The sequence below is a fragment of the Astatotilapia calliptera genome, chromosome 11 (genome assembly GCF_964374335.1).
Source record: "Astatotilapia calliptera chromosome 11, fAstCal68.1, whole genome shotgun sequence".
In the NCBI taxonomy this organism is placed as follows: Eukaryota; Metazoa; Chordata; class Actinopteri; order Cichliformes; family Cichlidae; genus Astatotilapia; species Astatotilapia calliptera.
Window position 1 is genome coordinate 39,103,291 of NC_137432.1, and position 16,251 is coordinate 39,119,541.

At 44.9% G+C, this 16,251-nt stretch overlaps 2 protein-coding genes across 5 annotated transcripts; one reads left to right on the forward strand and one right to left on the reverse strand.

Annotated features, from left to right (window-relative positions):
• Window positions 1-941: 941 nt before the first annotated feature.
• Window positions 942-14,865, reverse strand: decr1 (2,4-dienoyl CoA reductase 1, mitochondrial). Of its 4 annotated transcripts, none has more exons than XM_026185689.2 (10): window positions 14,806-14,865; window positions 3,121-3,320; window positions 2,641-2,698; window positions 2,476-2,562; window positions 2,231-2,378; window positions 1,959-2,058; window positions 1,774-1,846; window positions 1,537-1,683; window positions 1,335-1,397; window positions 942-1,234 (listed from the first exon to the last, which is right to left on the reverse strand). In XM_026185689.2, exons 1-10 carry the CDS (start codon window positions 14,848-14,850, stop codon window positions 1,175-1,177), a joined length of 981 nt encoding a protein of 326 aa, XP_026041474.2. In that variant the 5' UTR covers window positions 14,851-14,865; the 3' UTR covers window positions 942-1,174. The 4 variants fall into 4 exon arrangements, with proteins under 4 accessions (XP_026041474.2, XP_080164330.1, XP_026041476.1 ...); XM_080308204.1 differs by lacking the exon at window positions 14,806-14,865 and adding an exon at window positions 13,841-14,068; XM_026185691.2 differs by lacking the exon at window positions 14,806-14,865 and adding an exon at window positions 13,657-13,837.
• pmvk (phosphomevalonate kinase) lies at window positions 13,761-16,067 on the forward strand. Its single transcript, XM_080308206.1, has 6 exons — window positions 13,761-13,873; window positions 14,169-14,485; window positions 14,827-14,890; window positions 15,283-15,435; window positions 15,508-15,637; window positions 15,718-16,067. The coding sequence occupies exons 2-6, from the start codon at window positions 14,391-14,393 to the stop codon at window positions 15,876-15,878; spliced, it is 603 nt and encodes a 200-aa protein (XP_080164332.1). The 5' UTR covers window positions 13,761-13,873; window positions 14,169-14,390; the 3' UTR covers window positions 15,879-16,067.
• The last annotated feature ends 184 nt before the right edge of the window (window positions 16,068-16,251 follow it).

Genomic DNA, 16,251 nt, shown 5'->3' on the forward strand with positions numbered 1-16,251 from the left:
GCGACTTGTTTCAAAACAACACACTGATGAACTTTGAGCAACTGTAGTCAAATTTTAATATTCCTAGAGACCATTTTTTGGGGTTTCTCAAGGTTTGTAATTTTGTTAAAAATTCCAAAATTCCACAGTCTTTAACATCGGTATTAACATAGGTAGATCCACTTTTACTTGCAACCGTTTGCGAGAAACCCAATACAAAATCCTACACTGCCTATACATAGCTCATAGCTATAGCTAATGTCTTGCATAAGATCACACCTCATATTTCCCCCTTCTGTAGTACATGTCAAAAAGAAACTGGCACTTTTTTTATTACTTTTGGGAATGCAAATTAATCAAAAGATTTTGGAGCTCCATATCTCAAGAACTAAGTAATATCTTTAAGAATCGGCTCCAAAGGGACCCCGGATATTTTCTCCTCAGCCTACCCTCAAAAGAATTAACATTAAATCACTTGCAGCGCAAACTATGTGATAAACTATTGGTGCTAAAGCTAGGAAATGTATTCTCATTAACTGGGTTAAGGATAAACCTCCCTCTTTGTGGCACAGGGAATTATTTAAAGTTGTTCCTCATGAAAGAACCGCTGCTGTTTTAGGAGGACATGAGGATCTGTTTCTCAATGTTTGGTCCCCTTTGCTTATTTATTTGCCAAATGATCTGTCCCAACTGTTGAGGGGGGGTGGCTGCTTTTAAGATGTCCTCAGGTAAATAGGAAGTCTTTTTTTGTTTCTTTCTTGTTTGTTTCTCTCTTCTTTCTGTTTTCTTTTCTTTTCTGTTTTTCCCCGATATGCGTATTTGCACAGGTATATGACTTTAATGCATGTGATTTCCTTTGGGGTTTTTTCTCTTGTCTGCTTTGTTATGTGTTTTTGCTTTTCCTGATCATGAATAAAAACTGTTAAAAGTAAAAACGCAAAAACAAAAAAGAAACTCAGACCTCAGAAGATGACCTTTTTTATTATCAAACTGTCCAAAGCATTTACACTGAGTATGTGCAAACAGTCATGTGACAGCCTCACCCCAGCTGTAAGCTAACAGGTTGGCTATTGAAGATCAGCTGATTGATCATTCATTCACTTATCTGAACTCCTGTCAGGTTTATAATTACATCGTCACTGCAGAGAGTGATTTGAATGACTGTGGTGGTCTTATGATGAGTGTCACTGTGCTTTCAGGATCCTTTGGTCTTTCTGATCATCGCCTCCAGTAGCTTCCACTGATCGGGAGTCACCTGAGACACAAAGAGTTGAACAAATGTTAATACAGTAAATAGGTGGAGCCACTGAATATTCAGGTGTGAAATTGGCAGAGGGACACAATGCGACACTCACACTGCGCAGTTCATTAAACTCTCCTGCGAGTGACACATACTCTCCTCCATCAAACCGAATCACCTGAAAACAAACATGCAGTTCCTGTTACATTCAGCAGGAAGTTCAATCTGACCAATTAGTGGCGCCTCGCAAATACACCTCATGAACCATCCAACCCTACAACTGTTTGACCTTTGACCCCAGGTCATTTTAAACTCACAGCTCCAGACATCCAGGAGGCATAGTTGCTGCTCACATAAGCCGCCAGGTTTGCGATCTCAGCTGGTGTGCCGAGTCGGCCCGTTGGGATGCGGTCGATCATGGCCTTCTCAAAGGCTCCAGTTGGGTCCAAACGGCTGAAGGCCCCCTGAAACCCCCCAAACAAGCCAAAAAACCTAAACAACAACAACAAACTGAAGATAACAAACACCAGCAGCTACAGTCACGTGGGTGGCACCTTTGTTCTGATTGGTCCAGGCTGGATGATGTTGAATCTGTGGCCATAGCGCCCCCATTCTGCTGCCAGAGACCTGAGACACAGCCACAACACTAATAATGCTAACCACAGGTGATGCTGTGAGACGTTCAAGGTCATCTAACCTTACAGAGTGACCTCCGAAATCAAAATGGAATTTAACCTACTTGTAGAGCGCCTCAACTCCGGCCTTTGCTGAAGCACTCGGGACCACAAAACCAGAACCAGACTCAGCATATATGGTGGTGATGGCAAGGAAGGATGCTCCTAAACAAACAACAATAAAAACCAGACCGCAACATACCTGATACACATGATCAGAGCGAGACAGTGAAAGACATCTGAACAGATTCTCGGAGAGAAGTCTCGAATGCCAAAAAAGGTGGCACTCTATGCCTAAAGAGCCAATCAACAGCTGGACAGCAAAAGGTTTCTCTACCTTTCTGGTTCTGGATCAGCCTCTTTCCGAGCTCCAAGGTGACAAACGCTGTCCCGTTCAGGACGATGTCGGTGATGGTCTTCCAGGCGTTTGGCGACAGACGTTCTGACGGACAGACAAAGTTTCCTGCAGCATTGTTGATTATTACCTGCACCAATCAGGATGGAAGGTTTGGGGTACGGGTCAGCCAATGAGGGGCCTCAGAGATCCAGAAAGAGGTGAGTGTTTGGTGTGTGTGTGCTTACATCAGGAAGTCCAGTCAGAGCCTCAATCTGATCAACACATTGAGAGACGGCCTGAGGATCTCTGACATCACACTGCACCGCATGCACCTGAGGACAAAGAGACAACTCGTTTGGACCAGGACAGATTACACAGAGTCTGTACTGGATCCAGATTCTGGTTCTGACCTTGTTTCCAGTTTGGCTGCTGATCTCCTCAGCTGTCCGCTGCAGGACGTCCAGCTTCCTGAAGCACAAACCAAGATGGAATCAGGGTTCAGACAGTGCTCGCGGCTGGTTTTGAGTTCTGGTGGCTGCTTGGTTTAAAGAGGAGATGGAGGAAGATCCGAATGTTGCTCTGATGAAAAAGGCACCGACTCATCTATAAAGTCAGGTTACTGAAGAGGAGAACTCAGAGGCTCTCTAGAGTTCTGGTCTAATGTATGAAAACAGGTTTTCCCTGCTATCAAAAATAACTGAGGTAAACCTCAGTGTGACGATTCTTAATAATGAGAGAGGAGAGGTTAAAGTTAACGGTGCGGTTTTAATGGGCCTCTCTTCACCTTCACCAGCTGGTTCTGTAGGATCTCTGCAAACATCGTGATGAAATCGACAGTTCCTGCGCTGACGATCAGATTTAAAACAGATTATGGTCATGTGACCTCTAACCTGCTGGCAATGATGCACTGCGCTCCCAGCTGCGACAGGGTGGCAGTCATGGCGCGCCCCAGCCCTGTCCCTCCTCCTGTGATTAAGGCCATACGGTTATTGAAGCTTCCCGAGGGCAGCATGGCGTCTTCAAGGGGCGGAAAAAAGTTGGCCTGCGACCCGGAGCGGAGACCTGTTGACCCGTGGAGCCTCGACTGGAGCTGCAAACACATACGATTAATCACTTCATCAATCCGGTAAAAGTAGTGATTGATTACATTGAGCATCAGTTAGCCTCTTTATTGATAGACTCTTCCAATTTGAACTCTCAAAATGTACCTGACAGGTGAGTCCTTCTAGTAAATAAGTGTGTAACTGAGTCGGGGCTTATTGAGCTCATTAATCTCCTGACAGGAAGTTCATCTAACCACCACCAATCGCATGCTTATTTACTCTGATGAAACTGATCAGTCTCATTGCTCTACGGAGTATCAGGGCCACGTTAAGAAAAACCTGTTAATAATCGTTTGGAGAATAAAGTGAAAATGTGCAGGTTACAGTAGTTGTGCGGCTGTTTCATATTGTGAAACCTGCTGTAAATCAATCTGAGGCGGACTAACTGTTATTTAAAATCCTCTGCAGGTTAGAGCAGGATAAACAGGTTAGTTTGCTGCACTGCGATGGTTTAAAGTAAAGAACACAGTTACATCAAGTGTAGCAGAGATTCATATGAATTTTAGCTGATGATGGTTGTATAGTGCAGGGGTCGGCAACCTTTCTGATGATGAGTGCCATCTAAAATTTCCTCAGAAGTCAATGTGCCATATGACTGCATTAGCAATAAATGTAATAACGCTTTATATGAACAGTTACACACTATATAGAACCACTTTATAGAATTATATTTGTTCGCAGATGTTGGCAGCTATCAGCGAATAGTTATCAGCTATTTTGAAACAAAAAAAGGATCAAAGGTTTTTATCCATAACATCAAATGAACTGTACAACAGAAAATCCAAATGCTATTTATGGTCTCCTCACAACAATGATAAGAAAAATAAACTGGGCCAATATGGCATGTTTGTTAATACAGAGTAGACTTGTAGTCAAGACCACCTAAACTGAGACAAAGACAAGACCAAGACAAAAAAAAAGTCTTTAAACTGCAGCCAGATGCTGCTTCGTTTACGGGTGTCGGGCATATTTATGTGTTTTTGCACTCGCATAGCCCTCCTCACCGCTGTCTACTGTCTCACTCATTTACTGAGAGGACAGACGCACGCTCCACTTGACTGTCGCATCTCTCACCCTCTCTGTATATTATCTTAGATCCTCGCATGTGACTGGCCACAATATGGAGGGATTGGAGCAAGGGGTGGGCGATATAAACAATATACGATAGAAACGATATAAATTTGGCCAACGATAGAGATTTTGACTATATCGCTCTATCGTGATAGCGCATGTTGATGATGTCATCAAGCTGCGCCTGTTTTGGTCGAAAGCATCGCAACGGCTGCAACCATTATCATCTGGAAATTATGGCGGGCGACAGTCATAGCAAAGAGATGAAGCACTTTTGAAATATGGGGAAAGCCAAAAACTGCGCTTCCTCCACTTCCGTAACATCGATTCATTAATGTTGAATTCTCTCGCAGCTGTTCTGTTCCCATGTTGTTGCAGTATATTAATAACTAACCTCGTATTGTGGATGAATAATCTCAGTTGTTCTCCTGACTGAAGTTTGGCCCGTGTATAGCATCCTGCTATGCGACTGCATTTGTCCCTGACCACCAGAATCCCTCACGTTAACTTTTATCGAGTGGGGAAAAAAGTTGGCTTCATCCTCCAGCTTCACTGTGCTAATGTTATGCTAACATAGCTGTGTCGCTAGCAATCACGTAGCACAACATTATATACCAGGTAGTCCAACTTCAGTAACCCTGCAAACGCCACTGCTGTTTAGTTTTCTGTCTTTATGTTAGAAGTGGCAGCAGAGCTGTACGTTTGAATTAGTTTCAAAAATCTCAGTCAGAACATGGTATGAAATGTTTAGGTGGAAGCTAGCGAGCTAACTTCCTGTTAACTTCTAACTCTGTGAAATTTAATGAATTCTGTTTTCATGGATGCCTGGATGTAAAACTTAATTGTTACACCTGGTAAAGCAGCAACGCTGATGATTTAATTAAAGATGAAAGAATTTAGACCGTTTTTAACTCTCAGTGTCTTTGACTTTGGGACCTGAAGGCGACGGAGTTTTGGACGCAGATTACTCCGCGAAGCTCCTCACTACGGCAGCCGTAATGCTCTGACGATCCATCAAGCAGTGCTGCTTACCAAAGTTACACTAAAACATTTTTAACAGATTTCTGCAGCCAAAATCGGTTCGAGGTCAGTAAGCACAACCAGAATTCATACATAAGGTACACTCTCGATTTTTGAGAGTGGGGGGGGGGGGGGTTAGAAATGACTGAAAGATTTATTAGGCTGTGTTTTGTTCTAAAAAGAATGACTTCATATAGGAAAAAAATATATATCACATATGAAGGGCACCTTAAACTAGTTTTTTAATTAAGCAGCAAGACAGTCTTTTAGTGCGCATGCGCCAACCAGCGTGCAGCCTGTTACAGTCGCTCCTGCTTTTTCTCTTAGTTTAGCTCTGTTTTCTTACGTATTCTTTTTTTCTGACTTGTATTTTCATCCGTTTATTATCTTTTACTCAATCATGTGGATTGAGAAAGTTTTTGTTCTTCTGGTGGCCGTGGAACTGTTACTTTTATCATGGAACGGGACCGCGGCACATCTCCTACACTCACGGACTGTTTACTCCAGAGATCAGCTGATCGCCCTGATGCCGGCCGGCTCGCTGGCCAGGCCCGCAGAAGTACCAGCTGAAATTTGGAGGAAAACACATCGGGGATGCAGAGGTCAAGGACAGAAGAGAAGAAAGAGACGGTGAGACAGCAGAGGCTCGAAGCGAGGAGGAGGTATAAACCGTGTCTGCCGTCTATCGTGATGGGAAATGTGCGATCGTTATCGAATAAAATCGACGAGCTCTCAGCACTGGTACGGAGTCAGAGGGAATACCGAGAGTGTAGCCTGATGTGTTTCACCGAATCATGGATGCACCAGGACATTCCCGATGAGAATGCTTCCGTGGAAGGCTTCCACACTGTTCGGGCGGACAGCGACAGCATCGCTAGCGGTAAGCGGAAAGGAGGTGGGCTTGCTGTAGTTAACAACCGGTGGTGTAACCCTGCCAACATAACAATCAAAGAAAGGATTTGTTGCCCGGACACTGAACTGTGTGCTGTTGGACTCAGGCCGTATTATTTACCCAGGGAATTCTCTCACGTCATCTTGGTGGCTGTTTATGTTCCTCCCTCTGCTAACCCCACAGCTGCATGTGACACTATCCACTCTGCCATAGCTCGGTTACAGACTCAGCACCCGAGTGCCTTTATTGTGATCTCGGGTGACTTCAACCATGTATCACTGGACAATACACCAACATTCAAACAATATGTGGACTGTCCCACCAGGGGAGAGAAAATTTTAGACCTACTGTATGCTAACGTCAAGGATGCATACAGCTCCTCCTCCCTCCCCCCACTTGGTAGGTCAGATCATAACCTGATTCACCTCACCCCCCGCTATGTGCCAATTGTGAGGAGGGAACCTGTGACCACCAGGACTGTTAGGAGGTGGTCAGAGGAGGCCTTAGCAGAACTACAGGGCTGTTTCGAGGTGACCGACTGGGAAACACTCTGTGAGCCTCACGCCGAGGACATCAATGGGCTTACTGAGTGTATCACAGACTACATAACTTTCTGCACCGACTCCATTGTTCCAGCTCAGACTGTTCATTGTTACCCAAATAACAAGCCGTGGGTGACTAAGGACATCAAAGCCCTCCTCAACAACAAGAAGAGGGCTTTCAGAGGGGGCAACAAAGAGGAGGTGAGGAAGGTCCAGGTGTTACTAAAGGACAAGATCAGAAAGGCTAAGGACAATTACAGGAGGAAGCTGGAGTGGAAACTCCAGCTTCCTCCTGGTGGTTGGATGCATCAGCAGGGATGATGAGACAGAGTACCGGGCTGTGGTCGACTCCTTTGTCACGTGGTGTGAGCAGAATCATCTGCAGCTCAACGTGGCAAAGACCAAGGAACTGATCGTGGACTTCAGGAAGACCAGGAAACACTTGACCCCTGTTTCAATCCAGGGGTTCAGTGTTGACATTGTGGAGGACTATAAATACCTTGGAGTACACATTGACAATAAACTGGACTGGGCTAAAAACACCACAGCACTTTACAGGAAGGGCCAGAGTCGTCTCTATTTTTTGAGGCGACTGAGGTCCTTCAACATCTGCCAGAAAATGCTGAGGATTTTCTACGAGTCTGTTGTGGCCAGTGCGATCCTCTATGCTGTTGCATGCTGGGGGAGCAGGCTGAGGGCAGCAGATGCCAACAGACTGGATAAACTGATCCGTAAGGCCAGTAATGTTGTGGGGATGGAGCTGGACTCCCTCAAGGTGGTGTCGGAGAGGCGGATGCTGTCCAAGATAAAGACAATGTTGGATAACACCTCCCACCCACTCCATGACATGCTGGTCAGTCACAGGAGCTCGTTCAGTGAGAGACTGAGATTACCGAAAAGCACCACTGAACGACACAGGAAATCTTTCCTGCCTGTGGCTCCCTGTACAACGCATCCACTTAACACACTGGTTACTGCAACAGCTACACCCTTCTTGCACATGTTCTTTTTCAGCTATTTATTAATAAGTGACTTTTATGTATATATATATGCCTGTATATATTGTGCTATTCTTAGTTAGTGTGTTGTCTGTCTTTGTTAATGTTTGTTTATAATGGAGCACTGTAACGAAAAATAATTTCCCCCAGGGATCAATAAAGTATTTTGATACTGATTGATTGAGAACACAGTCAGGGCTGTATCAAGACACGAGGACTAAACCCCAATTCAACCAGACCCAGAACTGATCTGGAATTAAAACAGGACTACAACAGTTCAAAATCAGGACTACTTAGGACTTAACCAAAACAGAACCAGAATCAAAACTAGACAATAGTAGCACTAAAAATAATCATAGACCTGCACTACACTTATTGTTTAATTATACCAAAGTCCACTATTTAGATTCAGAAACGTTTATATAATTATTTAGCCTTGTTGAGCAAACAAGCCTGCAAAACTTAATAAATATGAATTCGAAAAGAAACAAATGGCATCTAAAAAGGAAACACTAAGTACTGGATACATGTTCTGATGAGTTTTGGCAAACAACCATTTGACTAAATGGCCTGCATTTGTATAGCGCTTTCCTCAGTCCCTAAGGACCCCAAAGCGCTTTACACTACATTCAGTCATCGGGCTAGCGATTTTGCGAGCCCTGCAGGCTCTGTGTTTTGCCTTATATGCATCCACAGGTGTGCCACCAATTTACTCACATGGACTCTACTAACCTATCAGAAGCTTCTTCACTCACCCCGGTTCTATCAGCCGTCAGGGCTGGGGAGCAGGGGGGAGGTGCTGGCCGTCAGATTGGGGTCTGGGATGCGGGGCCTCCCTGCTACTGCAGATAAGGAGGTGGTCCGCTTGCCTCCACCCCAGAGAGAAGGGTTACATCTCCTGGGTCTAGGTGCGGCTTGCCCCTCTGGGGGCGGGGGTACCTGGACCTGGGATATAGAGTATGTTTGGGGAGTGCGACTGTTTGTGCAGTGTCTATTTGTGTCTGTCTACACGTTGGGTGAGTGCCGAGTATTTGGTTGTGTATATGGGGGTGGGAATGCACGTTTTATGTCTGCGTGTGCCTGTTCGTCTGTGTCTATATGTCAGCTTGGGTCTTAGACTTCACCTCTCTGGGAACATCTCAAGCTCTCCGAGGTACGGAGGCCTATCTCCGCTCACCACACTCCCTGCCAGTTGCTGATGCCCTTAGACGTTGGTGTGTTGGTGGTTCTTGGTGTCTGGGGCTGGGGGCTCATGTATGTACCGGCTCACTCCTGGTGGCCGATTGGCGGGGCCTGGCGCCTGTGGCCCGGCTGGGCCCCTTCCGGGGGGTGGGGTACAGCCTGAGGCCTGGTCCTCTCTGGCACAGCTGGCTGCCGGCAGAGCCCGCGGGCACGCCACTGCAACCCCCTCTGGCCTCTGCTCCGTAGCTGCTGGGTGACCTCTCCTTTGGGGCTATACTCAGCTCTTCCCAGGAGGGTGGCACGGTTCCCCCCCTTTGGTGGTCCTCCTCGGGTCCTCGTACTCTGGGGCCTCTGGATGTCTGGGGCCTGGAGCTCCTCCATACCTGCTTCATGCCCTGGGGGACGGGGCTATGGCTCCCCACACTTCCTAGCAGATCGTTACATGGAGAAACCTTTGGAATACAAGCATGCTGATCCACACAGGTGTGCACACAGGTGTACACCCGGGTGTTCACAGACGTGGACTACAGCTTTCTTGGCTGCTGCCTCAAAGCACATTGTGCGCTGTTTATCTTGCGTGCTGCACAATATCGTTTAATGTTTAGTATCTACTGATATCTACTGCTAGCTAGTTTATTGTGATGGTGCTGTTTTTTTATTATGTTGCTCTTTGTTGTTTGCTTTCTCTTCTGTTTTTTTTCCTCCATACAGGTGATCCAGGCATTTTTTTTCTTTCTTCCCCCCCTTCTCACCGTCTCTTCTCCCCTTTGGTTTTCTTTCTCTCCCTCTCTTTCTTTCATTCTTTCTCCCTGTCCTATCCCCCAGTCATGTCTGTCCCGTTTGTAGCAACCAAAAATAAAATAAATTCATAATTATAATAAAGGTCAATCAAATGGACCAATATGGCAAGGCCATGATGATCCACTTGGTAAAATAAATCCGCTTGGCATCTTTCTTGGCCTTAAGACAACAATTCTGATGGCTAAAGATCCAAACGGGACACACAAAAAAAACAAACAAAAAAAACCAAAAAAAAAACAACAACTGCCAGCTAGCAACGTCCCTCTCACCGGTAGGTTAAGTTATTTTTAGCCAATTACAAGTTGAACCTGGTAGTTGGGGTTGTTAGCTAAGATACCATCATTAAGAAGCGGCACAACTAATGCATTTTCATTTCATTTTTTTTATTTTTTTTTATTTTATTTGTTTCACACATGGTTCAGCAGTATTTGATTTCCTTCACACAAGTCCTCATTCATATTAATATAGCACCGCACCCATAGGTGAAAAGGAGCAGGAAGAGGAATAAATTGTTATAAGCACCTGCCCCCTATCTGAACTCCAATCAATCTTACAAGTGGGCGCACTCTAACATTTATCTATATTTAACAATGCAAAACAAAACAACAAATGAATATAATCAACAATATACAATTCTACTAATATAAAATACTACAAAAATACTACTCTTGCACCGGTTTTCAGCCAACAGGTCCTTAGACAGGCAGCCAAAATCATCAATGACCCCTCTCACATTCTTCACCCTGCATTTCAGTGGCTCCCCTCCGGGCGGCGCCTCCGCTGCATTTCCTGCAGGACTAACTCCAGCTGATAAGACCATTCCCCACACCAGAAACATAAACTCTTCTTATACTACCGACAATTCATTCACTTATAGTCACTTACAGTTATTTACTGACCTTTCAGTCACTTTAATTTTAAAACTGTAAAATTTTAAAACTGTGTATATACTGTATATTCTGTGTATTTATTATCTCACTTTTATTACCTGATAAATAAAGTCTCTCTGATTCTGATTCTACTTGATGGCACAGAAGAACTGTTCCTTCCACATTTAGCCCAGTTATCGTTTTAAGCGTGTAACACATTTTAAAACGGTGTATATTTGTACAACTCTTAAGATTATCATGAAGAGAATTCCATGTTCTTATACCGCTAACCGTCAGACACATTTGCCTTTGTGAGGTCCTAGCAAACTGATGCCTCAAATAAAATTTCCTTCTACAATCCCCACTTCCTGAACACAATACAAATAAACTTTGTAACTTCAGAGGTAATGTATTATTTTTTGCCTTGAACATGATTAATAATGTTTGTAATTTCACTAAATCTTATAATTTCAACAAATTCGATTTTATAAACAGATTATTTGTATGTTCTCTATATTTAACATTATGAACCATTCGTACCACTTTCTTCTGTAACAAGTATACAGGTTTTATATTACTCGCATATGTATTCCCCCGCACTTCAGCACAGTAACTGAGATAGGGGGAAATTAGTGAGAAATATAAAATACTAGGGCTGAACGATATATCGCATTTGCGATAATATCGCGACATGATCAAGTGCAATTTTCTAACCGCAAAGGCTGCGATTATACTCTGGACATGTCCAAATTCATGGGCTGCATTCTCCTGAGGCCGCATTTGTAGACCGATTACGTCACAGCGACGCGCCGAAGGCTGTCCAAATTCGTAGACTCCTCCGAATGTAGCCGACAAATGCGTCCTCCTTTTCCCCGAATTTGAAGGATGGGTCGGGTGTGTCCTTCGTGGCCCACCATATCCCAGAATTCATAGCGCGGCCCAGCCAAACTCCAGTTTCCAACAATGGCGGCCGCTACTAAGTTTTAAAATTACTCTTATTAATCTTTCTGGGTCACAAAATAAACTTTTAACATATTTCCAGGCGAGAAACTAGTTGTGTAAACATCAAATATCTGCTCGGTTTATCAAGATATCGCATATTTGCAAAAGTGCTTCGACGTTTTCGGAGGCGTCTGTTACCCACCAGCTCGACAGCTAGCCGGGAGCTCGAGGGTTACTGATGCGGCCGAGAACGGCACAACTCCCGGCACATCATTTTCAGATCACCGCGGAGTTTCGCTGCTCGGGTTAAACGTAATATATAAGTCACTTAGACAACCTAAAAATGTTATTGTTGGGCTTTTTTCCGTGTTTTGTTTGTTCGTGAGTAAATCGGTTTGGCTGAGATTAAAGTTATTAGATTAGATAAAATAAAACTTTATTAATCCCCCGGGTGGGTTCCTCCTTGGTTTTCACACAGCTGACTAAACGTCAAACAGAAAACTTATTAAACAGAAGTATGAGACAGTCGAGAATTTACGCCAGTGTCTGGTTATATTTTAGATAGCAAGAAGCAGACGGCCGAGTTTATTAAACTCCACCGAGACAGCGGTGACGCTAATCAGAAGGCTAGACCGTCCAATTTCACGGCCGTTTACATCCGGCCTACCCAACCGTCTGAGGACCAGTGCGGCCTCTTCAGCTTTGCCTCTGCCACTTGAAGATGTCGTGGAGGCAGAGTTGAATAGTTACCTGTTGACCCCTGTCATTGACGGAGAGGATGATCCCTTAGCCTGGTGGAAGGTGCACAACATTCACTTTCCACGACTGTGCAAGATGGCCCGCAAATATCTGTGTGTGCCAGCCACAAGTGCCCCCTCAGAGCGTCTGTTCAGCACTGGAGGGAATATAGTGACCTGCACTCGCTCATCCTTAAAGCCAGCAAAAGTAGATATGCTGGTCTTCCTAGCAAAAAACCTGTGAGCTAGGATGATTATGGCTAGCTGAGCCATACTCATTGTGCACTTTAGTTTGTGCTGTGTTGCTGTTACTTACTGCAGATAATCAAGATGTTCAGCCAGTTTTAATTTAAAGGCGTGTTTGTGTGTGTGTTTATACAATTGCTATTATGTTTGCACTTTATGTGTAATGTTACTGACTGCAGAGATCAGTAAGATGTGTGCATTTTTTATTTATTAGTTTTATTTATTTAATATTATTTTTTAATTTAATGACTGTCTAGTACCGGTAGTTCACAGATGTCGAAAAACTGAGTGTGGTAAAGCCACTGATTTTTTTTATGTATATTTCTGCAATCTGCACATTGCACTGACTTTCATTTTAATGTTTACACCAGGGTTCCTTGTCAGCACTTTATGCTCAGATGTTTGTAAGCTAAAAATAAACTATTGTGTATGTTCAAATATACTGTTGTGATTGAAGAAGTTAAATAAAAATGTCAGTCATCAATTCATGCATCACCTCATGTCATCATAACAGAGGTCTGTCTTCCAGGAAAGAACAGTTTAAAATTAATGTAATATAGTATTGGCCATACTATATGATGTATTGCTTGTCTTTGTTTAATAATACAGAAGACAAAGACCTTAAAAAATAATCGCATATCGCATCGCAATCGCAATATTGGGGCAAAAAAATCGCAATTAGATTATTTTCCATAATCGTTCAGCCCTATAAAATACGCATTGCCTTATAATCTAATATCCTGACATATACAGTGTACTGTCAGTGCAGAGGATGAAATCAGCCAGGACAGCTCAGGAAACATCTGCTCACATCTGGCTGAATTCATGGGAACTTCTAATCAACCACTCAGCTGCCTGTGCGCTGAGGCACGCGCCTCAGGTGGACATGCGATAGCTGGGTGAGAGGTCAACACCCTAAAAAACGTATTTACTCTATCATCGCTCAAACAGTCCGCTTTCTGACGTCACAGACGCCCGAGTGAGGGCATCAACAAAATGCTGCATAATTAAAGTTTCCCTCACGCGCACAGCGGAGCTCCTTACGACTGCCGCGAGCCTCCCTGTTCTCCCCACGACACGCGCCGCCATCTTCGTCGGCTCACGAAGGCGTCATAATGGGTCGTACTAAGTAAAGCAGGAGCGGCAGGAACGTCAAAACGGAAAAGCTCCCAGTCCGGTTAATGCTCGGGAATCACTCGGGACTGACCTGGATAAGAATTTGTCCATTTCTGAGTTAAAGGTTGTATTAGATTTGGTTCTTGATGACGACGACGACTATTATTGATCGCCTGGTTTTGTTTTGTTTTAAAATAATAAAGTTTCTAGTTTTAAGCTAAAATCACCTCTAATCTGTTTTTTAAATTTCAATTTTCAAAGTTTGTTTTTTTAGCCTCGCTCTTTCTTTCTTTACGTTAGCAGTGACGACGCCCCCTCCTCCCTGCACAGTGGTTCAGTCCACATCTGACGACGATCATGTGTTACCGTAATATCGCTATTGCGTTACACAAACCGAGCTCCGTTTTGTCCACAAACAGCTTGACGCGTCGCAGATCGATGGCCAGTCGGTTTGGTATTGATAATTGATCTGATGAAGCTTCGGTGACTGATGACCTGCGCTCGCGGAGGACTTTGGTTTTGTTCCTTCCCGTCTACTGGGCCAGTTACGGCTCCGGTCCGTCATGGTCCGACCGGAAATCTGAACTGATAAACAGAAGCTGATCGATGCGCGCGGAGCTGAATGAGAGGATTGATCAGCAATGGAGGACCGGGTCTCCGAGCCCAGCCTGGTTCTGGTCTTCAGCGGGAAGAGGAAGTCCGGAAAAGATTACGTGACGGAGCTGATCCAGCAGAGGTAAACACACCTGGAATATTTCGTAATTTATGGAAAATTCAGCAACAAGAGACATTTGAATTTTCACAGCAGATTTCGGACCCAGTTTCAGCTCCACTACAGCTAAAACAGAAACCAGAGAAGAACAAACTGCACTTTTTGTATAAGATAACCCACCGCCACCACCATCATCATCATCATTATTATATCACGATCCAGTTTTTAAATCCGCCTTTCTTAATGTTAACCTTGTATTTGTAAATATTTGTTATTTGTGTTTCCGAGTGTTTGTTGTTTAAAACACAAACACCTGGAACACTTGAACACCTGTCCATGTTTACCTCACTGCGCTGACCGTGCAGGTTGGGCCCTGACGTCTGCTGCATCCTGCGCCTGTCTGGACCCCTAAAGGAGCAGTATGCTCAGGTGAGTCTCACCTGCTCCAGATGCACCTTCACACAAATCTCTGCACTTTACCTGGAGGTCATGAGTTTAGATCCCTGGCCAACTGGTTCTCCTGGATTAAGGTGGGTGACCGTCCAGGTCTCGGAGCTCCTTCAGGTTTGCTCAGGCTGATGACGATGGAGGATGTGCGAGTAGGGCAGCAGGTTTGATCTCCAGAAGGTTCCTGGGAACCACCTCATGGACCACATCCTCCAGCAGCAGTTTATATTCATACTCAGACATGTGTGAGGTGTCCAGGTGAACCAGCCCATTCGGGGGTCACACCTCATCATACCTGCCAGTTTGCTACTGTACCTGAAGCTGATAAACCACAGCCAGACACTATACCAAGAAGGCTGCTTCTGGTTCTGCAGGAACACGGTCTGGACCTGGACCAGTTGATGGGTCCTGGACCTTATAAGGAGCAGTATCGAGCTGACATGATTCACTGGGGAGAATCTCGCCGCCGCCAGGACCCCGGCTTCTTCTGTCGCCTGGCGAGCAGAGGAGCCTGCCAACCAGTGTGGGTAGGTGAGCGTGGATCATGTTGCTGTGATGTCATCCTTCAGACAGCTGAGCTGTGCTCTGTGATTGGTCAGTTGGTGAGCGACGCGCGGCGGCTCTCAGACCTGCAGTGGTTCCAGGCAGAGTTTCCTCAACAGACTCAAAGTGTCAGAGTTCAAAGTTCCGAGAAGACCAGGTCACAGAGGGGGTGGAGCTTCACTGCAGGTGAGATTGAATCCTCCTACTAACCGTTTGTTTCTCTCACCTTTTTCCGTCTCACCTGTCTGCCCATCTCGGTCTCTCAGGTGTCGACGATGCAGAGTCGGAGTGCGGTCTGGACAACGGAGTTGAATTTGATTGGATTGTAATTAATGAAGCCGACGCCCCCTCGTTGGACGAGCAGCTGCGTCCAATCTTGCAGCTCACTGAGGAAGCAGCTTCAACATCATCAGTAAATCAAAGCTGATCATCAGTGACTGATCAGGTGGTCCCGCCCACAGAACTAACACGTTGACCTAACCTGCAGCTCAGGTGTTTCAGAGCAGCTGCTGCAGGTGGTCTGGCATGTTTTTAAAGAAGGGAGGACGGCATGCTTTCAGCAGAATGAACTACAAAACTATTGTTCAGCTGATCAATAAAGTTTTATTTAACACCTGTTCAGGCCCTGTGTTGTTGTGTTTAGAAGTTTGTAGTCCCCCTCAGCTGTTGCTGGTGTACGAGCACCCTCTGCTGGTCTGAGCAGGTTAAATCAATGATTTCAATGAGAAAGATGACAGCCGAGGCTTCGTTCCAAACTCTGCAGTTCCTACTTTAGTCCAGCAGATGTTGAATGAACGTGG

Bases quoted from the DNA above. Each gene is read 5' to 3' on its own strand.
- pmvk (XM_080308206.1), top strand. From the start codon at position 14,391: ATGGAGGACCGGGTCTCCGAGCCCAGCCTGGTTCTGGTCTTCAGCGGG. The intron at 14,486-14,826 runs GTAAACACACCT...CTGACCGTGCAG, and splicing joins ACGGAGCTGATCCAGCAGAG to GTTGGGCCCTGACGTCTGCT. The intron at 14,891-15,282 runs GTGAGTCTCACC...CTGGTTCTGCAG, and splicing joins TAAAGGAGCAGTATGCTCAG to GAACACGGTCTGGACCTGGA.
- decr1 (XM_026185691.2), bottom strand. From the start codon at position 13,722: ATGGCGGCGCGTGTCGTGGGGAGAACAGGGAGGCTCGCGGCAGTCGTA. The intron at 2,699-3,120 runs GTTAGAGGTCAC...TTTGTGCTTCAG, and splicing joins CAGTGCATCATTGCCAGCAG to GAAGCTGGACGTCCTGCAGC. The intron at 1,235-1,334 runs GTGAGTGTCGCA...TTTGTGTCTCAG, and splicing joins AGTTTAATGAACTGCGCAGT to GTGACTCCCGATCAGTGGAA.